General features: G+C 40.1%; 1 protein-coding gene across 10 annotated transcripts in view; it reads right to left on the minus strand.

Moving 5' to 3' along the window:
- Positions 1 to 27,306, minus strand: part of MBNL2 (muscleblind like splicing regulator 2) — a 106,541-nt gene that overhangs the window by 25,521 nt on the left and 53,714 nt on the right. For all 10 annotated transcript variants that reach the window (XM_005516449.3, XM_014249276.2, XM_088052166.1 and 7 more), the window contains 3 exons: positions 8,381 to 8,545; positions 5,212 to 5,412; positions 3,836 to 4,099 (listed from right to left, as the gene is read on the minus strand). In XM_005516449.3, the coding sequence (XP_005516506.2) occupies positions 3,836 to 4,099; positions 5,212 to 5,412; positions 8,381 to 8,545 (630 nt within the window). The remainder of the gene's footprint in view (positions 1 to 3,835; positions 4,100 to 5,211; positions 5,413 to 8,380; positions 8,546 to 27,306) is intronic.

Below are 27,306 nucleotides of genomic sequence, written 5' to 3' on the forward strand. Positions count from 1 at the left end.
TATTGCCTTTCTCCAATTTTTCTCCATGCTCTTCTTAACATCACCTTCCTACTTTGAAGCTTTCTTCTGGTTTTCCCCTCATATTCCCCAGCAAATTCAGTCTCAGTCTTACCAACCTGAAGGCTTGATCTGTTCCTAAACATACTCATCAACCTTGCTTCCACGTAGTCTCCCATTCTTTTCAAGCTTTCAAACTGCTCATTTTGCTCTCCTACATTAATATTTTCTTTTATTTCATCCTGATAGTAAAACCACCTTTGCCTCTTTCTGTTCCATCAGATTATCTCCTTCTCAATATTTGATCTACATAACTAACAACCAATGAATCAATAGCTACAGGCTGGAGAGGAAGAGGATACAAAAAGGAAATAAAGATAATGTTAAAAATGATCAAACATCCAAGGCACAGTATTTGCCTGCCATACAGCACATTGGTATGCTCTAATGTCTCCTGGAATACAAACAAAAGAAGGAAAGCCCACAAGAGGTGGGAGCAGGGACAGATGGCTCAGAAGAAACAGGGACACAGCCCTGTGTCCCTGCAGGGATATGTTAGGAGAGTCAAAGATCACCTGGAGTTGAATCTGGCAAGGGATATGAAAGACAACCAGAAGGGCTTCTCACCAACAAAAGGAAGACTAGAGAAAATATGTTTCCACAGCTGAATGGGGCAGGCAACCTGGTGACATGGGACATGGAGCAGGCTGAGGTTCTGAAAATCCTTTCCATCTCAGTCTTTACTGGCAAGACTAGCCCTCAGGCTAGTGGGAGACCAGTGGGAAAGTCTGAAGTGAAAAAGATTTTCCCTTGGAGGAGGATGATCAGGCTAGGGAACAAGTATGTAACTTGTTAATAAACAAGTATGTACACAAACCCATAGGAACTAAAAGAATGCACCCTGGGTGCTGAGGGAGCTGGCCAATGTCACTGCAAGGTTACTCTTAATTATATTTGAAAGATCCCTGTGACTGGGGGAAATTCCCAAAGACTGTAAGAAAGTAAATGACACTCCTATCTTCAAAAAGTGCCTCCGCCTGAGGACTGACAGGTTGGTCAGTCTCACCTCAGTCCCTGGGAAAGCAACTGAGCAAATCCTCCTGAAAACCAACTGCAAACACATGAAGGCCAAGACAATGATGAGAAGTAGTCAGCCTAGATTTGTGACAAGGAAATTGTGCTTAACCAGCCTGATACACTAGGATAAGACTAGGTGAAGGGAGAGCATTGGATGTTGCTTCCCTTGATTTTCAATGCCATTTCATCCTCACAGACAAATTTATTTATCATGGGCTAAATGGGAAACAGGGAGGTGGACTGACAATTGTCTCACGTGCCAGGCTCAGAGGGATGTGACCAGGAACACAGAGCCCAGCTGGAGGCCAGTCACCAGTGGTGTGAAACTTGGAGGAGTGGTTGATAGCTGATGGACAAGATAGATGTGCTACTGCTCACAGGGCCTAGAAAGTCAGGAGAAATGGGCACAGAGGAACTTTACTAAGTCCAACAAAGAGAAATATCAAGACCTGCACTTGGGGAAGAACATCACAAGGCACCAATACATGCTGGGGCCCACAAAGGTTTGGCAGAAAATACCCTAAAATTCCTGGTGGACACCAAGCCAGCAATGCACCCTCATAAGCAAAGGCAGCTGATGGCATGCTGGGCTGCACTGGGAAGAGTATCACCAACAGGTGGAGGGAGGTGATTCTTCCCCTCTGTTCAGCCCTGGTGAGGTCACATATGGAGCACTCTGTCCAGGACTGGACACCCCAGTACAAGAAAGATACAGGTGTACCAGAAAACACTCCCATAAAGGACCTGAAGGATGATCAAGGGACTGAATTCAGCCTGGAGAAGATACAGAGGAATCTCATCAGGGTACACAAATACCTGATTTCAGGGTAAAGATGGAGCCAGTGGTGCCCAGGGACAGGAGAAGAGGCAATGGAAACAAATATCTATAAAGGAAATTCCATTTAAATGTACGATAAAAAAAAAAGGCATTTCTTTTTACTGGAAGTATGGAGCACGTTTTCAAGTTATGGAATTTCCATCCTTAGAGACTTTAGTAAACCAAGCAGGCACATCCTGGGCAATCTCCTCTAGCTCCCCTGCTTAAGCAGGGGAAATGGGCTGGAATATTTTTTACATATTTCTCTGTAAAATGTTACCCCTGAATTACAGGTCCCTGTTGCCTTCTCCTGTGACATTAGACTGCTAACATTTCCATTCTGTATTTCCAAAGATGCTTCATCTTGCTTTGAGACTAATGCAACTCTAATTAAGCCTTATTTAAAACCACAGGATATATATCTGCAACCATTACTGAAGTGCAAAAAAAATTAATCCCCTCATCTCTCTCCTTTCTTATTTAGTATAGTGCCTAGAAATACTACATTCTCCAAATGAACAATAAATATTGCACAACAGAAGCTAATCAGAATAAAAACGCAATCTTCTCTGCCTTAATTTCCAGATGGTATTCAATTTCTGCAAGCACAGGAAGCTTTAACTAAAAATCATCCAATTTGAAACACAGGCTGTGGATACTATTAGAGGAAGAATATTAGAACTTAAGAAATATTCTGTTCAGTGGTTTACTTTCTTACATAACTTACCCTTTGTCCTTCAAAAAAGTCTGGTCTTTTCTAATTCGTTAAATACAATAGCTTGGGGTAGTTATGTACTGTACTGTATTGTGTTTCTGGTAGGCTTTTTAACCAGAGAATAACTGTATTGTCTATAACTATTGTATGCACTGCCCACAAGTCCACAAACCACATCTGCTTAATTATTCGTCCACTGCCAGCAATGAGGACAATGATTCTTTGATTTGCTGCCAGCAGTTTTGTCTCTTAAGTCAGATCCTGCATGTTCAATTTATTTAACTTTATCAATACCACTGTAAATTCATCAACTTTCCTGGTAGCAACTGTAAGAGGAATCCAATCCTGATGAAAGGGTGAGCTGTCTTGTCTGAACAGTTTTAAGTAAGAGGTTTAAATATCTGAAAATAAAAGCTCTCACTCTTTTCTTCTGACTGTAGCCACAATGTTTCTTTCCTAATGATTCCCATTATAGTTCACTACTTTAAAACCTCACGATTCAAGTAACAGACCCATAACAGCAGTAAAGTCAAGAAGTCTCTAGGCATGAAGTGTATTTAACCAAAGTTCAAAAAAGATACAGGCAACACTTTTTAGTCATTGGAGATAGTTGTAGATCTCTAGAGGGCAGTTCTTTCTCATCCTCAGGCAGGCACTAATGGTAGATCAGATGAATGTCCTGATTTTTCTCCACTACCAGTACAGTGAGGCCAAGGTGGCTGGCTGGTTGTCTCATTTCTAAGGTGGACTGTGCTAAATCTCAATGCAGATTTCTGCTCAACTACTGATCTCTGAAGCAAACGTTCTCTCTCTGCTTTTCTTCCAAATTTCCACATGTATATCTGCCGTCAAAGAGCTAAAACAGCATATGCGTCCTTATTTTCCTGGGAACACTGAAGCTTATCAGTTTTGTTTCTGTTTGGAAATACTTGGGGAAAATTTACATATAATTAAGGCAGAGAACAGAAGTGGTATAGAGTGTCATTTGCTTCACTGTCTTGGATAGAAATACAGCATCAAAATAAGGGCATAAAGAAAAGTAAGTGCTTCCTCCCATCAAGCAATAGTACTAATTTTATAAATTCTTATCTTTCACCAAAATAAAAAAAAAGAAAAATTCAAAAAAATTTAAAAAGAGGCAAAAGATAAAAGAAAGTATAAGCAAACAGCATTAAATCAAAGCAAAATAGGCATCAAGAAAAAAGGCAGCCATACATGCCAGCACTTACCATCACAGTCGCAGCTGCCGCAGCTGCCTGGGCTGCCACTGCAGCCTGGTTGGCTTGGTGTTGCGCCGCTTTGATTTTGGCCTGCAAATGTGCAGGAGGGTGAAAATACTTGCATTTCTCCCTCATGCAACGACCTTTTATGTAATCCATACACACGGTTACGGTGTTGTCGTTTGTGTCAATCATTGTGCTGTCTGCCGGATGTGCAAAGCGGCAATCAGTCTCTCCACGCGCGCAGTTCCCCCGCTGGAACTCCCTGCACACCTACGTGCAAAACAACATGTGTTGCAGGGGCACAGCTTGGGGCAACGTGAACAGAGCAAGGAGTGTCCCACGGCCCCAAAAGACAGACCTGCCCCCTTCCCCTGTTCAAGTTTTACAGCAACTTCAATTTAATAAACACTTCATCTTTTGGTGGGTGAATGGAGTGCACCTATTTTACCCTTATGCTCTTGGCTCCTCAGGTAGCTCTCTGGTACTGAATAAACTTAACATGCAACAGAAGCACTCCCAAATACCTTTCCTTTCTCCTGTTTAGAAAGCAGCTGGGAAGGATGATACTTACTCATGTAACTGCTCCTGCAAAACTAGCTGGAAATCACAAAATATTTTGTCTCTGACTACACTTCGTACTCTTGCAGGTTGACTGGTAAGGAAGGAGTTCCTCTTGCTGAAACCCAGGGAAAATACAGATGCAATGTATTTTTTATGGAGTCTACAAACAAAATTGGCAGCCTACTTAAAAATAATTTTCAAAAATGGGCAGAATGAACACACTGATTTTCCTAAGAAGAAATGTGCTCTAGACACTGGTGCTTAGGCTTTTGGGAAAAGACATTAATTTCTGCAAGAACCATTTGGCTTTCTTGTGTACTCAGATCACAGATTCCACTGAGTCCAGCCACGCAGTGATCCAGTAACAGCTGGGAGGCTCTGCACATAGCTGGGGGCTTGTCCCTTCAGCACTGGCAGCCATTCCCCTAATATCAATCCATAAAGCTATAAAATTCCCTTATTATCAGTGCAGAAAAACCAAGGCAATTATTAGTGAAATAAAAAATGCGCTTGTTAGATATTTCATCAAGGGATGCCATTACAGGCACGTATACCTGAGATTTCTTGAGATGATGAACTTTAAATAAAATGAAAACTCATGTTGATGTCTGTGTATTAAATATAAGCAAAACCATTACCTTAAAAATAACAGTATTTAATTACCACTGGCTGCAAGTGCAGAAATCCTGCCTGGTTACAAGTTTTTTTATCTGTAGCAACTAAATTTAAGCTTTGCTTCTAAAACAACAATTACACTCTCCATGATCTCTCACACAGCCTAACAGAGCATGTACTTATAGTCACAGTGGAGTCTACAGTACCTCCAGTTTATCAGTCCTGAGGAGTTTCTGGGTAGCAGTTGAACTGGGGACTGAAACCGGTGGACTTCCAGGAACAATGACAGGCGGCGTGGGTAGGATCTCAGTCGGGACTAAGCCAACTCCTGGTGTTACTGGCGTTAGGTAAGGAGCAAAGCTAATAGCCGTGTTCGTTCCTATTGTGGGACCCACTGGAAATGTGGGCTGAAAAAGGAAAACACACACCAAGATGAAAAAAAAAAAGCCCCTTAATCAATAGCTTGCTAGTTGTCTTTTGCTTGCTGTTCTTTCTGGCACTGATTCATTTTCTTAATGAAAAAAACTTTAAACAGCTGGCAAAACACACAACATCCTCTTTTCTTTTAATCATGTAACACATTCCATCAGCACAAGAAGAACCACCTTTGTAACTCTATTATTGGAAAAGAGTCTGCTGATGCAAAGGAAGTCCTACTTTGAACCTGAATCTGTGTGGAGGTCCAGTTTACATTGCAGGCTTATTTACACATCTAAATGTAGAAATAACACAGACTTTATTGCTTTTTCTCAATACCTGTTTTCCTTGGGAAAAAAAGGCTGTTTTTCAAAGTATTCAGATTTCATAGCTAAAGCATTATTAACTATATTAAAGCCATATTTCTAGTAAGAGTACATATAAGGAGCTCTTTGGCATATAACTTCCAGTATGTTTGCATACTGTATTTTGCCACTTCCTGCAATTATATGTTACTGTGTCTCATACACTGAAAAAACTCACCTTCACAAACGTTTGTATGCTCAGCTGTTACCAGTGGCAAGCAGAATAAATATTATAATCTCAGCTGGACACAATATTTAGAAAGGGATTATTCAGGCTTAGATTAGTCCATCATATGAAAAACTTTGATTGGAGGGAATGATACGGGTCTAAAAATCTTGTTTTGTTCCTTCCTACAGTGAGTCAGTGAAGTCATGACCAGAAGAAAGAGCATTTGTATGATGCTAAAACAGCCATGATGAGGCAGAATAGGGGGTTTGTTACCACCAGCTCCACAGGGGATGGAGGCAGAACATTACCATGGTCAGCCCATGCTCAGACCTGGAAAGTGCTTTAGTTCTGCAGAGCTGAGTACCCCAGAGAGCAAAGCTGTAATTGTGAATTAGGAAAAACTACGTGGAAAAACAGGACACATCTCCAATTAGCTTTGTCAGAAATTAGGTTCCCAAATAAGCCAGCAGCTCGGAACACAACAGCACAACACTAAGACTTCAAAACACTTTAACAAAGGGAGAAGTGTCTTTCTCGTTAAGGTGGCCTGCATGACATAAAGTAGGTAGAAAATACACATGAGAAAACACAGGAGCTAGAAGGCAGTTTTTTTAGTTTTTGTTTGTGTTTGGTTTTCTTTGGATTTTTTTGTCTTTAGAACCAATTACTAAATTATAAATGGATGTGACTTAGTACCAATAAGATGCACGGAGCATAGAGATTAATCAGGATAACCAAGTATACAGAAATGGCATCTAACTGCCCTTAGAAGTGTATTATGCTGTGTTTTAATGAATGATCAAATCTGCTTGAAATCAAGCAATCCAGTTTATATGTCAAACATGAGCTAAATTCTGAAGAGCATAATAATGAACACTTATATGAAACAATGGTTCAACTATGTTGAAGACAGTATGTGTTATGTGAAATATAAATAACAGCTTTGTGTCAGATATAATTTTAAGAATAAATCATCAAATAACTTCTGTGAAATTTTCTTTCGCTTTTTATCCATTTGGTCAAGGCTGAGTCATCTTAATCTGGCAATTTACGTGAGACAGACCTGGCATTTTTATCACAGCAATCAGTACAGAAGACATTACGTCAAAGAAGTTGTAAAGTTCAAATGATGAAATGGACAAGAAGAAAAAAGTATAATTTTGCCACTTCAATTTTTCTCATAATGTTAAGCGGTGGAATCTATTACTTTACCAAAACTTTTTCCGACGAAAACTTGAGCAGTAAATCCCCAAGAAATATCAAGATGCATTTGGAGGCCAACATCACCAGATATAATTTGATGAACATGTACCAGAAATTCTGGGAGTCCTGACACTCAATTCCCAATCCCACCTGACAGCAGATGTTTCAAGTGTAAAAAGGCATTATTGAAAAAGGCATCTGGGGTGAGCTTCCAGTGACCAAATGCAGATATCTTCTTCTGAGATACCTACACTCGACTTCTGTGGTAGCCCACGGAAAGACAAAGGCACTTTGTAAACTAAATCATCTAATCCAAATGCTGATGTCTGGAACAAGCCAAGCAAATAGTAATTAGGAGTGCCTATGTCTTCTGATAAACTAAAAACGGACCTTGGAAACTCACTGCAGAAGTTGATGCCAACCTCCAGATGCCTCAGGTTAGAGAAAAAAATCCCACCCCAGTGGGATGCTTTACACTAGGAATTTAGATCAAAAAAACATCATTAGCAGCCATGTGTGAAAAGTTTAATTCAGATTACCTGCCAAACCATGCTTTGGAAGCATGCTACATTAAGGAGCCCAACTGCAAGGGCTGCCCAGAGAAACTGCATTTCCAAAGATACTATTCATGCATGCCAGACTCTAGTTCCATATCACCTCCTGGATATGAAGTGTCCCAGGTACTGTACGCATCACCTCGAGACAAAACACTGAGTTTGTGAAGTGCAGGCACCACCAATTCTCTGTCCTATCCTTGGTCATTTCAGACTTCAACAGAGTAAAAAAATGCTACCCATTAACCTTTGTTTCTGGTACTGGGATTCAATAATATTTAAAGCCACTGAAACCCATAGACTCCTGAGAAACTTTGTGCTCCTACTCAATTTACTTACTAGCAAATTATTATTATTATTATTATTATACAAATTTTCACCTCCAGAAGGATTACAGGTAAAAATCTTTGAAACATTACATGAAATGCATTAAGGGGCGGAAAAAGATGCAAATTATTATGGGATAAAAGAAAAATAAATCAAGACCACAGCAACACTCCATTACATCTTGAAATGCAAATAGAAAGGAGCATATCTCTAGAATCTTGACCACTCCTTAAGTAAACAGACAAGGACTATTTTTATTGATACTATTTAGAGAATTTTTGCAGGTCAATGGAGTCTTCACCTTTACTTACCATTAAGACCATCAGAGAAACATACTTACCACTGGCTGTAGTGGTGTCCCTGGAAACATGAACTGCATTTGCTGGGCAAGCATTGCTGCTGCAGTTTTTTGTTGAATTAAGTTGTTCCTGCCATTGATTTCCAGTTGAGTTTTTAAATGTGTTGGTGGATGAAGGTACTTGCAGTTCTCCCTTGTACAACGACCCTGGAAAAAGAAGTCACACTAATCAGTTGGCTGCTTTTGATGGTATTTTAATGCCTTCGTGCAAAATATTATATCATAAACTAATCAAGAAATAATGAAACACAAGGTGTTTCCTGGGAACTATGTAGAGGGCTGTGAGGAGCTGATGGCCTTGAGCTCTGCCTCAGCCCACCACCTCTCATTAAGGCCATTAGCCACAGAAAAAAAAAAAGAGAAAGGCTGTGAATCAGCATTTTCATTGTTAAGTACAGATCACTATTATACAATTAATAATCTTGGAACTGTCCAGACTGGCTGAACTGCCTTTCATGACATCCTGGCTAGAGTATCTGGTGTTATCGTAACATAAAATTTTTTATTAAATGACATCTCATGATGAATAACAAATTGAAACCTTCTTTAAGAAAAATGCAGCTTTTAAGTATATCATATTAAAAATAATTGTGTGATCATGGCAGTGAGGATCTAGACTTGCCACTCTCTGCTTGTGTTCTCTCATACATTCATCCCTATTCCAGTTCACTGCCTTCCAGCCTCCTATTTTTATTACATCAGCACAACTTTGAACTATTTCCATTCAAGTATAAAAGAACAGAAGTAAAGGTGGTACTTTTACAACCTAAATTTAGAAGCAGTGCATGGATCTAAATCTGAAGGTATACAGCAAAAGGACAGCTCCAATCAACATGAAAGCAGGAGTTTTCAGACAGTTATAGATAATAAGAGACAATAAAAATATAGGTGGGCTGTCATCTTGAGGAGGCTTGAGTTAGAAGAGATGGAGGTACAAGCTGACCCCAAACAGAGGAAGAGTGGCACTGATATATTTTCCCCCAGAAAGGAAGTTGTAGGGTGCACCAGGAGGTTGTGCAGCTGCAGGGCAGGACTTGCTGAGATCAGAAGCTCCTTGATGACACGGCTCACAAACAAACATAGAATTTTAAGAGCTGTGACTAGAGGGCCTAAAGCATTAGTCAAACTGCATTGGATACACTCAACTTGTGTAAGTTGTTTCCAAATTGAGATGTCTTTAAGATGTGCTTTGTAAACTTCCCATTTACCATATTAGGGCTTTACTATTTGTACACAAGCAGGAATATCCTTCTAGAGTCAAGAAAGCATCCAGATCCCTATGCAGGAATATCACACAGTACAAACATACACTGACTCTGTGTATGCACACACATACTCTGCTACAAAACTTTCAACAGGCTTCAAATGTCCCAAAACTAGTGTTATTGCTATGCTTTTGACTTAGATGCCAAAACAGTGTGGATTCTGCATCTAATTTGCTACAAGGATGTCATAACTAGCTGTTCAGGGGTGAGTTAAACATGTTCAGGAAGCTTCTCCTGTGTCGAGGCTGATGGGAATGCAAACAGCTATTTCCACACTATTAAACTATTGAGAACAGGCCTTTCCTGAACTGCCTCTGGCTGCTGCTGGGAGTATGCTAAACAGACAAAGACAGAAAATGCAAGAAAACTAAAAATTTAAGAAAAAGTAATGGTCTCAACAGTCAGGAACAATGGTCTCAGTGCTTTTTTAACCTCCTAATACAGATGCAGCCACTTTCAGGACATCATGCCTTCCTTCTGTTGAGAGAATCACTAATGCTGCCTGATTTAATGAATTACACAAAAGGAACATTACTTCATCAGCTGGCATGAGCAGAACCATAAACAGTCATGATTTGATGGACACAAAAGAAAGCTGGATCTTTCATTTGGGGAGGAATGTGGCCTTTACCATCATAAGGCTAAACTGAAGCAGATTCAGCACAGACAATGAGCATATGTTTTTTTGTTGGCTGATGAGGCCAACTGATTTAGACATTTTCAACTGAGATCTATTTTACCTTACCCTATTTTGTATATGAATGGCTCCTACAGCAAATCTAAAAACTAAAACAGCAAAATCATATCAAACTCCTGAATCTGATGGAAATATCGACCTCTGGAATCAAAAATGTTCCTTAAACAAGGACTGAGAGCAACTCTCATGCCCAGTGGCTTCTGAAGTACCTTAAACGTGAAGAGTGCTTTCAGCCAGACCTCCAGTCTTACCTCTGAAAGCACACTTCATCACTTCAAGCTCTGCAAAGCAACCCACAGTCCACAAAAGATTGGTTGTTTCTGAAAACTTTCAAAATAATCCAACCATACAAAAATGTACTGTCCTCTCTGAAGTTATTCATGTCTGTGCATCGTTTACCAGTTTTTTGAGCTCCCGGTTAGCAATGAACGTACGTACTATAAAAGAGCTGTGTGGTCCCACCACACTGCTATAGAATGCCCTCTAAACAGATCAAGCCTTGTTGAAATTAAATGACCCAAAATAAACTGCAGCGGAATGAGCACTGAAAATAGTGAGTAAATTAATCTGCCCTCTCTACCAAAATCAAATAAATTCTGAGACTGGCTTTTTTTACGTTTTGGACCTACAACGGCAGCAGGAAAACACCTATAAGGAAGTTTTCATTCCTTTTTCTCCAAATGCTCCATTTCCCAGCTACTAATCACTGCACAAACAAAAATTCAAACTCGTAGTATCATCTCAGTCAAATGAAATTATATTGACCCTGAAATTTTTTGTTTATTAAAAAGTCAAATGTGAAGTCCAGTTGACATGACAGCCCATACCAGCCAAAACACAGAACAGGCAACTGTACACAACATGCAGGTGTATTCAACGTATTGGTTGGGTCCATGAGAGTCCACTTTGTAAAAAACTGCTATGCTAGAAGGCCACATCATCACAAATGCAGAGACAAAATTAAGTACTTTAACTTTCAGGCACATCAATATCAAGCCTCTGGAGCAAGGCTTGCTTCATCTGAAAACCACAGTAGTTTAGGAGCTGTTCCACAGACATTCAGTCCCTCTGGCACAGGATGGCACAAACTCCGGAGGATAAGGCAGGCAGCAGGGAAAAGTAATTGCTTCTTACAACTTTTAACCTGTTCCCAGATATGAGTTCGAGTTCTGAAACCGAGGGCACAGACAAATTGGTTTGAAACTGGGTCCCTAGAAACTCCTGTCACCCATGAAGTAAAGGTTATCAACAAGCACATCATAAGTGGTTGTGCACTTCCCATGGGAGTTCACGCAAAAAAATCACTTTCAATGAGCTGTCTCCTTATCTGCAATGGATAGGAACAATGAACAGACATCAGATTACACCCCCAGCAGTCTGTTACTCCCCCTCATCCAGGAAGGATGGTACCTAACTCTGGCCTTTATTTCTCTGCCTTTGTCCTCTACAGCTGTCCAGCCTGCTGCCCAACACCACACTTCAGGCAGGTAATAGAAATTTTTAACAGAAAAACTACTTTTCTACTGCTAATTATCCAGATTGATCATGTTGTGGCTTGTGTCAGGCTTCATTCTAGCAAAGCACTGGGAGAGGGAAAGGGTGCATTGAGGAGCTGGGACTCAGACTCAAAGGACTTCAGTGCCCAACACTATAGGGCACAGCAAAGAGAGGCTCCGCTCCTGCAGGGGCAATGGTCTCGGGAGCTGCTACCTGACTGGCTTAATTTCAAAAACACATCCCTTAACAAGCCATGTCACACCATTGGCTTTTTTATTTTATTTTTTTTTAATTAAGAGATTTTTCCCATTAAAAACAATAGGTAGTTTGTCCAAGATCAATGCCACAAGACAGCCCACCGACTAGAGTATATTAAAAAGCTCGATATGTGCTTAGAATTTTAAATTTAAAATGAGCAAAATGAGGTGAATGTAGAAGTAACACCCCATAACTTTGAATGTTAACACCCTAAGGATCCATTTCCTGTCTTTGAATATTTCATAAATTCACAACTTCTTTCAGTATTTTACTCTAATAGTAACAATACCAATAATTAATTCAAGCTTGGGAATTGCTTATGTATAATAATGAGTATGCTTTTACTTATTAAAATTATATTTCATAAAAGCAGTATGTTTGGGAAAAAAAAACCAGCAAAACACTGTTTCTTCTACCTCTTAAGGCAAGAATCAACTAAAGCTTCCAGAATTATTTTGCTCATGCACGGAATTTCAGGCAATTTATTGATGCTAGTAGTGGGAAATAACAGAGCATGACTCCCCCACCTCACATCATAGCCTAACATCTGACACACCTTTAAGAAACAGGTTATCCAATGAGAAGCAGAAAGCAGGAGGCCTGCTGCCTTGCAGACATCTGTCCCTTGTTCCAAACCTCACTCCCCAGGGTGCTTCCAGCTCCCCCTACTCAACTCTGTTCTCCGTAACTTCCCACCTTCCTACCGTACCCCACTTCCCTCCTTCCCTCTCCCCCACAGCACCCTCCCATCTCTTCTAACTATAGCCCAGGAAACAACTCACAGGATAATTATAACTCACTGGAGCCGTGTGTGTCCTGAGGAGCCGGCCAAGACATGCACGCTGCTGGCAGACCACACTTGGGAGCGGCTTAGTGCCCGCTCCTGCCCTTTCCTTAATAGGGGAAAACTCTGAATCTCTCTTCCACCCAGACACAAATTTTTGCATAACCAGTAAGAATTTTGAGATATGTCTTTGAGATGTCTGCTTCTAGCAACTTTGCTTGAAGTTGGCTACATTGTTTAGAAGTTATTAGGGCGAGAGGGTGATGCTGGCAAAAACATGGACAGTGCATTTATGCAAAACCTGTTTCCTTAAGAAAACAGGCTAAACCTAAAATGCAGATGAAATTGTCTCAAGATTGAATATGCAGTCTAAAGGGAAAAGAAGAGAAGTATATGACTTCCAAACATAAATGGTTTTAGAAGGCATCTGAGCAACTGGTACTATGAAGGGAAAAAAGATTTTCTGGTTTCCAGATAAGACACCATGAGATCTAAACATTTGCTGGAGTTAGAAAAGACACACACAAATTTTAAAAAAAGTAATAATCACCTGATGCCACAACTACCCCTCCCAATCGAAAAAAAAAAAAAACTTTTGCAATTTTCTGCACGCCTTGCACATACCTGTGAAGATCAGAACACATTTTAAAACAGTAATGCCTTTGCAGCTGTGGGCATGCTGCTTAGCTAAACATTGCCTGCTGAGGATATTACACACTGTTCAAACCCCAGCAGAGTGGGAGCTAGCACAGTTCACTGTCCAGGGTGGTGGCAGCACATAGCAAGAATAGCCACAAAGACAGCAGTGTCAGCAGCTGGGGTGGTACCTAAGCCATAAATACCTCTTTAGAAGAGTTCCTGTCAAGAGCAAAAACTGTTTTTTTCTCCTTTGGGATTCCTCCTCAGCAGCCTCTCAGCAAATTCTGGTTGGGAACATGTGTGGCCTCACCCAATCAATTAAAAAATTTCAGTATTTCATAAACCAGGAACTTTTCAATTGTGATAATCCTGTGCTCCCTGAGGCTAAAAGCAGACCCAGTCAATAGGAGGGTAGGTATTTTGAGACACTTAAGCTTCTGCTTCTATGCATAGACAGCCACACTAACTCCATGAGCCCAAAACATCCAATTCAAAAGTTATTTTTCAGATGCAGAAGTATCAAAAAGGAAAAAAGCCCCAAGACACTAAAGAAAACACCGAGTATTCATACAGAGAGGGATGATTCCTTTCATTCTACAGGATTTGAATGCATGCATTTCCCTACATATTTTAGTACAAGAGAGTTCAATCACCAACAGTAATTTCAACACTCATGGAAAACCCTCAGACTTCAGTTTGGACTGAATTAAAAAGCATTTCCATCTTACATCACAATCCATGAATTCAATTTTCCTATGCAGGCCAATCTGCTTCCTAACTTCACTCAGGAAGTAAAAAACCAGACACTACAGCCCCATTAAAGTATTCCCTTTGCACTTGCTGTGAATATGCACCACCTCACACAATCTGTAGGACTACACATGCTCATAAAGTTATGCATATGTCCAAGGACTTAGGGGATTTAGTTAAGCCTTAAGAATGACTAGTCAGAGATTTTAAAAAATGTAATGTAGCATTTTATTTCTGCCTTAAGGCATACGAAAAAAATTCAATATTTTTTTCATTTTGCATAATTTTGCATCTAGAGTACATTGCCTTGAAAACACGTATGCATATGAAAACACAATTTTTCAGCCTAAGTAGAATTTTATATAATTTTGTAGAAAGAAATGGAGATCAGAATAAGATCCCTTATCTTGAACTATTTGTGAAATTGAAAATAATTCAAAAAGACCGAACTGTACTACTAATAGAAATACTGAGCTTCTGATGGTGAGTTCAAATACCTCAGCCTTACTATTTGCCATACACCTTACAAACACAAAGACCTAAAGGAAAAAATGTATTTCAAAACAACATAAGCATCTCTTATATTACACTTGAAATGGTTCGGCCTTGGATCTGTTTTCCTGGCAAAAAAAAAAACAACAGACAAAAGCTACCAACAAAAACAACTTAAAAACAACTTTAAAACATCGCTGAGAACTTAGTTCTGTATTTTTAAAGCCACCTTGCAAGTCCACCCACCAAAGTTAGGGAGTGTGCATACATATTTATACGCACCTACACACTTCCGCTTCAAGAAAAAGTAGAAGGCAAATTCACTTTCCTACTTTAAGGTAGAAAAGAAAGAAGGAAAAAAATTCTCAGGTGAATTCAGTCTGTTTCCAACAAGCTAAGAAAACCCATTAGCTACTCTTTTAATGACTTCAATTTTTTGTAAGAAACTAAACTAAACTAAAATAAAATTGATCATTTTATTAATAAAAGTGGAGTACAAGAACTGCCTGTAACTGCCAGAAAAAATAGAAAAATATTGAACAAAAATGGAAGCCATACAAAAAGATGGAATGTCTAAATGATGTAAGAGTCTTACCACTAAAGACTTAATAGGAGATATTTATTTAAATGGAAAAAGACAAAATGTTCTATTGAAGAGCACATTTGCAATGCACAAAGAGCTCTGAGTCTCTCAAGATGCTCTTTCAAACAAATGTTGAGCATAGCTATAGAGAATGGTTTAATAATTTGCCTTGCAATATCAAGGGAAGTGTACTCAATATTAAATTGCTTAGAAGACAAAGAAATCAGGCAGATATTGCAGATGCCAAAAAAAGCCCAAACTATTTACGAAATTCTAAGTTGTTTGACAAACATCCTCGAGATTATTCTAACAAATAAGAAGAAAACTCAAAGAGACAACAGTTTAATATCAATTTATTTTATTTCTGTGTTTACTGCCTTGAAAATAATTTGAGAATAACAGGGCAAAAGAGATTATTTCTTCTCCAATTATGTAGCTCCTTTTGTTTTTCTTTTCTCATTCTCCCCCCTCCACTGGCACTCAAAATCAACCAGTTATTTTTATCTTAGCTTCATGTTTGGCTACCAGCATTGACCAGCAGTACATCACAAGCAACTGTGGACAATCCTTGAAATAAATCTTCACTCTAATGCACACAGACAACTTCCACAGAATGAAAGATAGCCAACAGGTAGTAGTATAAGGGAAAAACCCAACAGAGTGAACATAAAGGAAGTGGAGGGAAGCATAACCTTTTCAGATGAAATTCCTCAGATGTCTGATTTCTATTACATGGGTGGTGAGAGTCTTCACGTGGCGTGAAGCTGCCTTTGCAGCCTGCAACAAAGGCAGCCCCCCCGTGGGAGGACTGGAGGCAGCCTGCCATGGGACTCAAGATGGCTTTCAGAAGCAGACAAGTGATTTAAGCCCTCCAACTCTGCCCAGCCAGAGAAGTCAACATATTCACTGACTCCTGCAGTATAGAAAAGAATGTCTAAAATCTTCAAAGAGTCTCAGGATAGAGCATTACACATAGTTAACTGCTGGCTGGGCAGCTTTAACACACCTGCTAATCTCAAGGATTGAGTGTTTTTGTGGAAGACAGGAGAAATGTGTGAATTGCAGGCTGGACCACACAGTAAGTCAAGGTGACACAGATTTTTGCTGGTAAACAACATACATTAAATTTAACTTGACTGAACTGTAAAAGAAGATAAGAGCTTGGTAAGAGGCAGTTTTCTTCAAATTTTCTCAATATCTCAAGAGCAGACAAAAGTAGTCATTCCAGAATTAATCCCAGCAAAGAGAGGTAAGTTGTTTGGCTGCAGGGCAGCTGGCGAGAGAAAAGGCAACAGTGGCGTAGCAGAACAGCAGAACACCGAACAAGAAGATGGGTACGGCACAGCACCACTTCCTGACATATCCCTTTCCCCACCTCGTTTCCAAATCCCATAAAAACCTTCAAGCAGACATATGCTGACTTTAATGCAAGCTTGCTTATATGAACAAGACTGAGATTAAATTCCTTGCTTTGGAAACACCACTTTGCAGTGATAAGGCAGGCAAGGGTAACTGCAGAACTGACACTCAAACCCCAAGACACCTTATTTCTCTCTAAGTGGCCTGTAAAGGAAAGGCACTAGTACATATCCTCCACCATCTCCAGTCAGAAAAGAAATAGCGAGTAATGGGGAGAGGTCTTTGCTGATGGGATGCCCATAAGCCCAGCAAGGACCACACAACAGACTGGTGTGCCAGCAATGGTTCCCTCAGCAACCAGGAATCTTAATGCACCTCAGGAAAAGCCATAGAATCAGTTATGTGGCATCAAAAAGGAGCAGAAGTTATGCCTTGGCATTGAGGAGCCTGGTTGACTAGGTCAGAAAGAAAATGGGAGTAGAGTGCTATGAAACTGACTCCACTGGCTTCCTACAGCAACTCACCTGGCCAAAGGAGCCTCAGAGCTTCACCTGAGAGTTGTAGTGAATTAAACGTGAATTGGAAAAGGCCCGTTCTTTGGAATAGTCTCACCATATGGAAAAGGTCATCAGTATGATGTCACAAGTCCCTGAGAAGGGCAGACCTGATGTACACCAGAAGCAAGTGACTGCCTTGGACACCAGCATGCCACAGCTCTCAAGCAGGATGCCCAGCAGCCCTGAACTGCTACCAGGTGACCTGACATGTCACTGGAGAGTCCCCGTGCTGCTCCTCAGGACTATGCACCATGCACCCATCTACTTGCTGGGACTCCCAGTCCAGCTGAGGCTTCCTGGGACTCTTCTCCGTTGGGGGTTTCAAACTTTCATGGCCAACCATTTTGTAAACAAATGGAAAAAGCAAGGGCCAAGTTAAATACACAGATGGCCAAGGACACCTTACATAACTGCAGAGGTGAAAAGTACAGAGTCTTGTCCATCTGCAGAGGAGGAGTGTTTACCCACTCTCAGTGGCAGCGCTGGCACCGCAGCTGCGTTATTAATAAATCATCAGCTTTGCTCCTAGGACCAGCCAGCAAGGGCTGGAGTCTGACACCAGGAAAGTCCTTGAAAACAAAGAAAAATTAAAGAAACAAACACCTAAAAATTAATATATATGCATTTTCAAGGAAGAATCACACATAAAATTCTCCTTAATTTTTACAACTGCTGAGAAGCAGTAAATAAATTATTGAGATTAAAGATACCATATTACTGTGGGGCTGCCTACAGAGAGCAATCAAGTATACCTGACCTGAAAAGCCATGGGGAAATAGGGCACCTTTCCTCACCTCTTCTACACCCAGTTCATGCTCCTCCTCTTCTGAGAATTGGTTTCTTAACATCAGTGAAACATTTTAGATTCCATCTTTTCTTGCAGTCTTGAATTTCTCTTGAACTCCAGGGAATGGGGAAAACAGCATTACTAGCAAGAGGGGCAGTGAGACCCCCTGCTCTGAAGCAGCAGGACATAAGAGTTAGCAGTGAGAAATACCCAGAGAACCAACAAACTAAATCAGCTTAAAAAAAGGGGGGAAAAAGAACACTGGTAAAAGGTCCATAAATTCAAGCAGGAGGAAAGAATGAAGCCCTGGCATTCCAGTAAGCTAAAAAAAAAACCCCTTTTCTTTTTACTGAAGGGCTATCTATCCCCTTCCACCAGGTATTAGGAAGCTTCCAGAAGATCTAGCAAAAATAGCAAGAAATATAATGCAGTTACATTTATCTCAAATGGAAGCTTACGGAATTAGGCAGCTAAATCACGGTTATGAGAAAAGATAAGACACATTAGGATGTCTTATTACTTTCCCTGAATACTATATTCATTCCAGTACTAGAATATGGGATTGTGGTCTCAAGAGTGCTTATACCTTCTCAATACTGTGTTGAAGGAGCAGATAGCTATACTCTTCCTTAAGACAGATTCAGCACTGACTAAGTAAAATTCTAGGTTAATTTCAAATTAAAATAATGCCTCTAGGTTTTCCAAGGCATATATCCGTGACTTTGGGAGGAACACACACACACGCTAGACTGCCTACCATTTATTATATGGCAATGACATTGGAATATCCTGACAATCTCCCTGGTACCTATCTTCATCAGTAAAAGCAGTGATACCAACCTCAATTACATGACCACATCTGCTATTTTGCACAGCCTTTCCCACACAGCAGATAAGCAGTCAAATGGCATTTCTTTTAACCCTGACAGTCAGTTGTCAATACTCTAACACATGTTCACTTACCTCCTGGCCTCAATGCAAGCTACTCATTCCCTTTCTGGGCCTATACATAGGGCTGGCTCTACAGGATCATTAGGAATGGCTCCGCTAAAATTATTAATGAATTTCTCGGTCTTCTTGTGATACCAGACAGTACTACTCCCACTCTATGCAGAATAAACTGAGACCAAATACAGTCAAAGAGTTGAGAAGTGCCTGCAGTTTTTGACTGCAGGTGTCTGTTCTCCTTTCACTTTGCTGCTGCATCCATGTGGCACATGCAGATACCTTACTAGACACCTTGGGATTTGGGAGTGTACCCACCTCATGGCTAGCAGCTAAGATCCCAGTTTCAGGGACCCACTCACTGGTTTCCAGAGGAAGAGGTGAACACCTGACCTAGAGCCCATCTCCTGCCAACTCTGCCACTGCCTGCCTCTCTTGCTGCACCAGCACCCTTTGGGTGGAGACCTGACCCCTCCACATGCCACCCCACACTGAGGCACAGGGAAGGACAGGGCTGGAAGAGAGCATGCACTGATGTTTCCTGGACAGCACATCTCCAATACATTTTCCTCAACTCTCGGCTCCTACCCAGCTCACCTGGCCAAATCCCAGCTCTGCCCTTCTCCACTTCCTCACCTTCAGAATTACCTCTTCCCTGCTCCTGGTACCAGCACCTGACACCAGACGGAGCTGTGTCACTGGTCTGAAAACAGCTGAGTGCATGTGCAACCTCCCCGCTTGCACACAGCCAATGCTAAGTGTGCACGGATGGCGAGCTTTCACACTTACAAAATTACCAATTTTGAGTGAAATTTCACAAAAAATAGCAGAAGGCGAATTCCTGATATCAGAGCAACCTTTCTGGTGCTGGATCTCAAGGTTCAGCTATAAACAATGAGAAATCAAGTTTATTATTAAGCCAGTCTAAAAAAAAGTGGAAGGAAAACAAAGGTATTTACATCTCAACTGTTTTTCAAAGATGGTTGAAGTGTTTCACCAAAACTTTAAATAAACACTCTGAGTCAGTAATTGAAATGTTTTAGCCCAGATAACTGCATTTTGAGAGACTTAGAAACCACAGAAAAGGAGGATATTATTTGGAAAGTGGTGGGGAAGATTAAATCCAGATGATGATGATGGCACACTGTTTGTTGGTATTAAAACACTCATGTGTGCCTCATCAACATGCCTGACCAAAGGCTAATGATCACAGCAACCCCAAGCATTTATGGAGCAATAAAAGTATTTAAACACAATGGCAGTAAGCAAAACATTCATGCTAAAAATGAAATCTGACGGACCATTCATCCAGAAATACTTTAATACAAGCAGTTGTTGTATGTTCAAATCTGATGCACTCCACTGATGGAATAAGGAGTTACCAAACAACATTTTGGAGAACATAATGCTATAAGCACATCAACATCATTTCAAGGCAAACACCTTGTTCTACTTCAAATTACAATGAAAGGGATCATGTACTAGTGTACCAAGACTTTCCAGTGTCACAGCAAAGCCCCGAAGCTTTATACAGAAAGAAAAAAAGTCATGACTTGAATTGATCCATTTGACATGAACACAGACTTTAATTTGTTTTCTTTAGCATTTTGAAGATGATACCTTCCCACCTTTAACTCTTAGCAGGGAAAAGAAGTTCATCAAGTATGAACAGGCTGTCACAACATCTAGTACGTGCAAGCTCACTTGGAGAAAGGAACCATTTTTGTTTACTTATTCTTCCTTCCCCCTAAAGTTTCTATGGGAGACAAGCAGGCTCTGCTGCAATAGTGACAAACTGACAGCTTTCAGTGTTCCATCTCCTGGAAGCCTTCACAGGTTTGGCACCATGCTCATCTGCTTCTCAGGAGAAACAAAGTCAAGGTCTGAAATACTGTTCTGCAAACAGGAACCAAAGTACAACATAATTTATGACTTTCCTTTGTGGGTGAAGTGTTTTCACTGCCTGCACCTTATCTGAGCAGGAGTCACAAGACAGAGAGTCCCATCAAACCTCTTTTTGTCAAATGTTTCCTTTTGTTTGGGTGCTGGGAGGGAAGAGGCAGGATGCGGTCAGGAGCCAACAGCACAGCCAAGGCTTCTGTCACTGCTTTTTATGCCAAAGTGACAACAACAACCAAGTGAGAAACTCTAAGTGGAGATTATACCACCTTCTCCCTCTCTGCTCCCAAGCAGGAACAGAGACACCAGAAGTGCTGAGAACTTTCCTCTCTGGAGCAGGAAGGCAAAGACCACAACCACCGAGACCTCAAAATTGCACGTGGACTTTGAGAAGGTACTCAGCTCATCACCTGGCCTGGCAGTGTGGCTGAACCATTATTTTCATTACTCCCAGGAGACTCATTCATCACAGCTACTTTAGAGGACTTTGGTTTAAATATTCTTTATAAATGTCACAAGGCTGAAGAATACATTAAATTAAAACTCTACAAACCAAAGCAAAGTTTTATGGAAGAAAAAAAATGCATAATGATCTCATGCTTTCCACAAGAGCGGCTCTTTCACAGCCAGAAACCATTCACTATTTGTTTCTATTTTCTATTTGTCTGATGCACACATCATAAAGTGATTACGATAATTGTGGCATGCCAGATTCAACCTAAAGGACATACAGGTTAGAGTGCAGTATGGTTAGAAATGTTACTCATAATTGAAACCATCTTGATTCAGATTTTTCAAAAAGCTTTTGTAATTGCAGACAGTCTGGAAAAGAAGGATTTAAATGGCCAATTCAGTGTTTTTTTCCCATCCTGCCGCTTTTCAGCAAAGAAAAATTGTGATGGATGGGTACCATTCATCAGGAGAAATAGTCAAAATATGAGATCACTAACCAGCAACTAGACAGGGTTTAGTCAACTCCCTTGTTTAATCACCAGTGTCTGGACGAAGGGAAGGTGGGAGGGAGTTTAGAGGATTCTACAATTCAACAGTAAAATATTAAATAAAATTTTAAACACTATAACCATTTAAACGAGGCTGTAGTAGCCTATTTCCAGCACAGCAGAGAGAGGGATTATCAGTCAACAGTGTCTGCATAAAAGTTGGCATATGTAGCAATAAAAGCTATTTTGGCATGTTAGCAACACAAAGACTAGAGTTAGGTCATCTTTGTCAAGTGCAATCTAAAATCATGACCAAAAGATACAGATCCCAGTACAAGCTATCATTTATCTCCTACAACTCATTCACAGGGAAGCTTACAAAATATTACTCTTCAGGCTATTAAATCCTTATGCTATACTACTTAGTAAGTCAATAAAACAATAAAAGCCAAAGGAAGATCTACTTTCAAAGATGTTTTCACATCTTCAGGCCAGTCTTGGGGGCACATAAGCTGTTCTGTAGGGTACGTAACAGGGTATCAAAACACATGGTATGGGAATGTAAAACTCATTTAGGGATCCTCTAGAACATCCTGTGAGACAGATGGAGCATCTTCCTATGAGGGCAAAGCTCTGACTTGAGGCACTGCTGAGTCGATTGCAAGCACACAGGTAAAAGCTGGAGGATGTTGGAAGGACTGCACTCATTTCCATTCACTGGCAGGCAAGTCAAATGCTACAGAATCAATGGATTATATATATAGGCAGACCAAACACATACAAACAGCTTTATAGGAGTACCTCTATCTCTCTAAAAATATGGCTTCTGACAGAGATTGCTTTGGAAATGAGTTTAACATGAAGGCATCTCAAGCACATCATTATTTACAATTAAAGAGTTTAATTTGGTTTTAGATTTTTAGATACCTTTAAAGCAGACTGATTACAAGTATCTTGCCTTCCTACAAAAGATGTTGTGGAATATAGTAAATAATCTCAGTCTTCCTTGACAACTTCACTACAAAGGAATAAACTGCCAATGGGGGAAAAGTCTTTTAATTAATTTAAAATCAACACTAAGATTACAGAAGTGCTGTTAACATTTTTTATGGAAATTGTAGATATTCATATTCAGTAGGTATCAGCAAGATTTTAATTTATTTTACTTTACCATCCCACACTGAAAACCCAGTGTTTCATCAGCAAGTATTTATCTGAATTCTTCTCATCAATGGTAGTTTCAGTCTTAAAGTTTTAGCGAATAGAAAGTACCAAAGTAGCCTTAAAAGTCAACTGTGCATTAAGAAGAAGAAACATCATGAATTTTAAAGGTGTGAAGGCCTCAGTAAAAGGCTCATCATGTCTACAGCCACCCCCCATACTGTAGACCATACTTTATTCATTTTCCCATGCTATAATCCTGAGAACAATGAAAGAGAGACAGTAAAGAATGGAGGTGCATGCCTGAAGGACTCCCTTGGCTGATTATATTTAACAAATAAAGTGTTCAGTTTTAAGTAGTTAAAGAACATTTGATTAGCATATCATAGAAACCAAAGAAAAGGTAAGAGCTATGAAAAACCTTTTCAAACATCAAACAGAAATGAAACAAGCTTATAAATAGAGTTGCCTTCAAGCAAACAATTTCTGGAATGTACTGGGGGAAGCAAGGGAGAATCCCACAACAAAGGAGATTGCAAAAGCCAACCCAGTTTAACAAGTGGAATTACCAGTTTGGAGACTACAGGGAAACAATGCAAAAACACCAGCAAGTCTGATACAAAGAACTTCTCTCAGCATTTAATAAAAACACCAACATAAAGGCCAATTGCTAGGCAATTAAACACAGCTCTTTGGAAATGCAAAGCCTTACACAGACTTGGTTAACTACTCATGGAGTACTAGAATTAATGAGGAACTGCAGCGCTCTTGGAGTAAAGCTGAACAATTCAGACACATCTGATCACAGTTGGAAAATGTTAAGCTATTTGAGTACCAGACAACAATTTCTATATCATCAAACAGCTGTCTGCCAATTTATCATCTTCTTGCAGACACACAAACAGATGATAACCTGTAAAGATCTCAAAATCATGACTCTAACACTTTAAATCTACCTTTTATGTGTGTTGCTAAAAACAAAGTCACCCATACACACTAGAGCCTAGATGTATAATGAAGTATTTTTCAGATCTCTGACTGCAGCTAAGAGGATGATGACAACTCTGCTGTGATAGAAACAGGGCGGTTGCCACTGCTCACCAACACCCTTAAAACCCCCACAAACCCCCTAAGGCTGTAGGAGAGTACAAGTAATTGAGATTTGCCAGTCTGGAAACAAGAGACTCACTTTGCAACATTTCTCCGTGCCCATGCACGACCCAAGCAGGCACTGTGGCTCATGGATCCAAGCAGCAAGCTGGTGAGGTCCCTCAGCTGTTTGACACCACACAAATACCCAATGTCCCCAGCTCCCACTGTCTCTTCCCACAAGACAGCAGGATTATCCAGGAAGATTATCCCTGAATAGCTGCACTGAGAGGTGTGGGATTGCTGGTGCTGACTACAAACCAGCGCCCATCTCTGAGGAACCAGCAGAAAAGCCAGCAACCCTATCCAACCCAACCCAGCCTCCCTTACCTTAGCACTGGCAGTTCCCACAAAACACGGGGTGAGCCAGCCTGGACTTGTGTGTTCAAATAATTAGCTACATAAGCACCTATTTAATGGACTTCAGATAAACATCGTCTTCCATTTGGAAATGTAATTTATATATGAAACAAACTGCATCCGGTCTTGTCTTTTGATCATGTTCATGAACAGATCAGAGACTAACAGTGATATTCCTACATCTCTTTAGCTAACTTATAGTTAGGAAAAAAAATTGTAATCCAGAATTTTTTTTTCTTTGTTTAAACCTAAAATAAAAATACACTTAGGCGCTCCTTAAAATGTAAGTGCTTCAAGGACAGTGGAATCAGATAAAAATATATTGCCTGTTGCCTACTGCACCATCACCAGAGAAGTGAAAACTGCTATTCCAAGTACTATAGCCAGGAAGTATTTAGGACAGCTATTCAGCCAATTTTAACTAACTCCTGAGCAACAAGTCAACAAAGCCCAGTATCTGTAAATGCTCTGATGATTTGTAACATAAAGGCTGAAGGTTTGCAAAATTTCTGTAAGAACATAAAGGTAGAAGGTGAATGCATCATGCAATAAAACTTCAGTTAAGTAAAAAACACTAACCTTCTCATAAGTAATTAAATCAAATGAGAATGTACTTCATTACAAAATCAGTTAATGATGATAAAATGGGTAAAAATACAGTGAAAGTAAAGTAGAAGTCTTACTTTGGTGTCTAAATGTAGAAATTGTTTGAAAATTCTGGGAAAGCAAATCTTAATCCTAATAAAACTTACATATTTATGTATGGCCAAATAAGCAGGTAAAATTAATGCCCAGGAATCCTTTCAGATTTGTCTTTCAAGTTCTCACTGTAAGACCATTTTCCTTAGTCCAGTGTCATTAACAACAGTAATATTTGGGTTTACTGCAGCATACCACAAATGTGTTGATGAGTTCAGTGGTACATAAATATGGAATAGCAAAAAAAAAAAACCAAAAAAACCCCAAAACCCAAAAAAAACATAAGGCAATTGAGTTTACATTTCTGTCTGCTTCTTAAAAAAGCCCAAGCAAACAACAACAACAACATAACCATTAACTTCTTATTACTTTTCAGGATCAAATTTATGTTAAAAGAGAAGTTTCAAAAAGAAGTGTGAATGGTTCTAGCTGTGGGTCCTTACAGTTTTGCTAAACCAAGTATTTAATAAAATATCTAGCACCCACACTTTTGATACGGTATTAAGGAATTTGGACATCTCCTGTCCCCCAATTTTCTCCTGTTCCCCTTACTGAGCAGTGGCAACAACAGCTAACAAGACTGGGGCAGATTTTGACCCCCTCTGGCACCCTGTATTTCCCTCAGGAGTACAAGCTGGGGTAGCTGCCCTTTTTCTCTGCTGTTGCGGTCTCCAGCACTTCCCAAAGAACCAGATTTTCTAGGAGTCACTCACTTTGTTACAACACATGCTCATTGCCTCTGCACTCGACAGAAGGTTACAATTAGGAACACTTCTGTAATTACTCAGATGAGCTGTTGTACACCTCTGAATTTGTCTTCATATTCTCAAGAGCAAACCGCAGACTCTGCTTCTCAAGAGCCACTGCAGCTGCATACAAGTAAATAAATAGAAATCTTTTTTTTTTTGACAAATGATTCAGCATTTAAGAAAATAAAACAGCTGTACTGTGTTAGACCAAGGTCGATCTAGTCCAGTATCCTGTTTCCAAAAGCAGCCAGCAGCAGATGCCTAGGGAGTAGTAGAAGAACAAGGAAACTATTTAATGATATATATTGAAAATATTTTTCACATATCCTTGATGGAAAACAGAGACGGAATTTTGACAGAAGAGGGAAAAAAAGCAAAAGAAAACAAATAGTCAAGCACACACACCCTCTGCAAAAGCATGAAACATTCCTTTCAAAATAAAAAGAGAATTGAGAGGAAGAGAAATCTTACAGATTACCTTCTTTTTTATTTCTGTTTTTTAAAGAAACCCTCAGGAGCAAGAAAAAAACAGCAACTTACTTGCTATTCAAAGAAACAGTGTAAGTACATACTGATGCACATCACTGGCCAGCTAATTTTGAAGAACCCTTGACTATCCAGTGTCAATGGCTTTTCTCTTGTGAAAGTCCCCTCATGGAAACCTACTGGTAGGGATTCACATCATGAAATCCCAGATGAGAGCTCCCAAACAATTAAAATTAATGGATTTATAAATACAGCTTCAAAAAGTATATACCCCAGTCAGAGAGAAATCCTGCTCCACTTAATTCCCTGGGTCAGACAAGAACCATTGAGGCACTAAAATGGAAACAGGCAGACCAGGCTGCACTTAAAGCAGTGCCCCAGGAAATCAACTGGAGGTTTACAGTTGGCTTAGAATATGGGATCAGTTGCAGAAGTCATCCATGGGGACACAGGCTGGAGGGGCTATGAAGCCACAGATGTAGAAACCAACTACTTTGATTACACCATTAAGCTTCATATCTCCAGGACACCAGATCCGTGGTTTTTAGATCTGTGTTTTTCAGAAGCTCCAGCTAAGCTAATGAAATGTGGTGACGATTCCTGCTTATTTGGGAATGGGAAGACAGAAGCATCAGGGTATGACGGAAGATGTTGAAATTGGAATTTGGTGAGCAAGAACCAGCATGAAAGAACAGAGCATTTCTAGGATGTGATATGAGCCCCACCCATAAGCACAGACACAGACTGCAAGGCACACAGCTATAACCTGGAGAGGGAGCTGGCCATGGCAGAAGAGAACATTATGGATGCTTTGATCAACTGCTGACTGACAGTGGAGACACAGGTGTGAG

This window comes from Pseudopodoces humilis, chromosome 2, assembly GCF_049639895.1.
Source record: "Pseudopodoces humilis isolate 2021_Gansu_Grassland_sample_001 chromosome 2, ASM4963989v1, whole genome shotgun sequence".
In the NCBI taxonomy this organism is placed as follows: Eukaryota; Metazoa; Chordata; class Aves; order Passeriformes; family Paridae; genus Pseudopodoces; species Pseudopodoces humilis.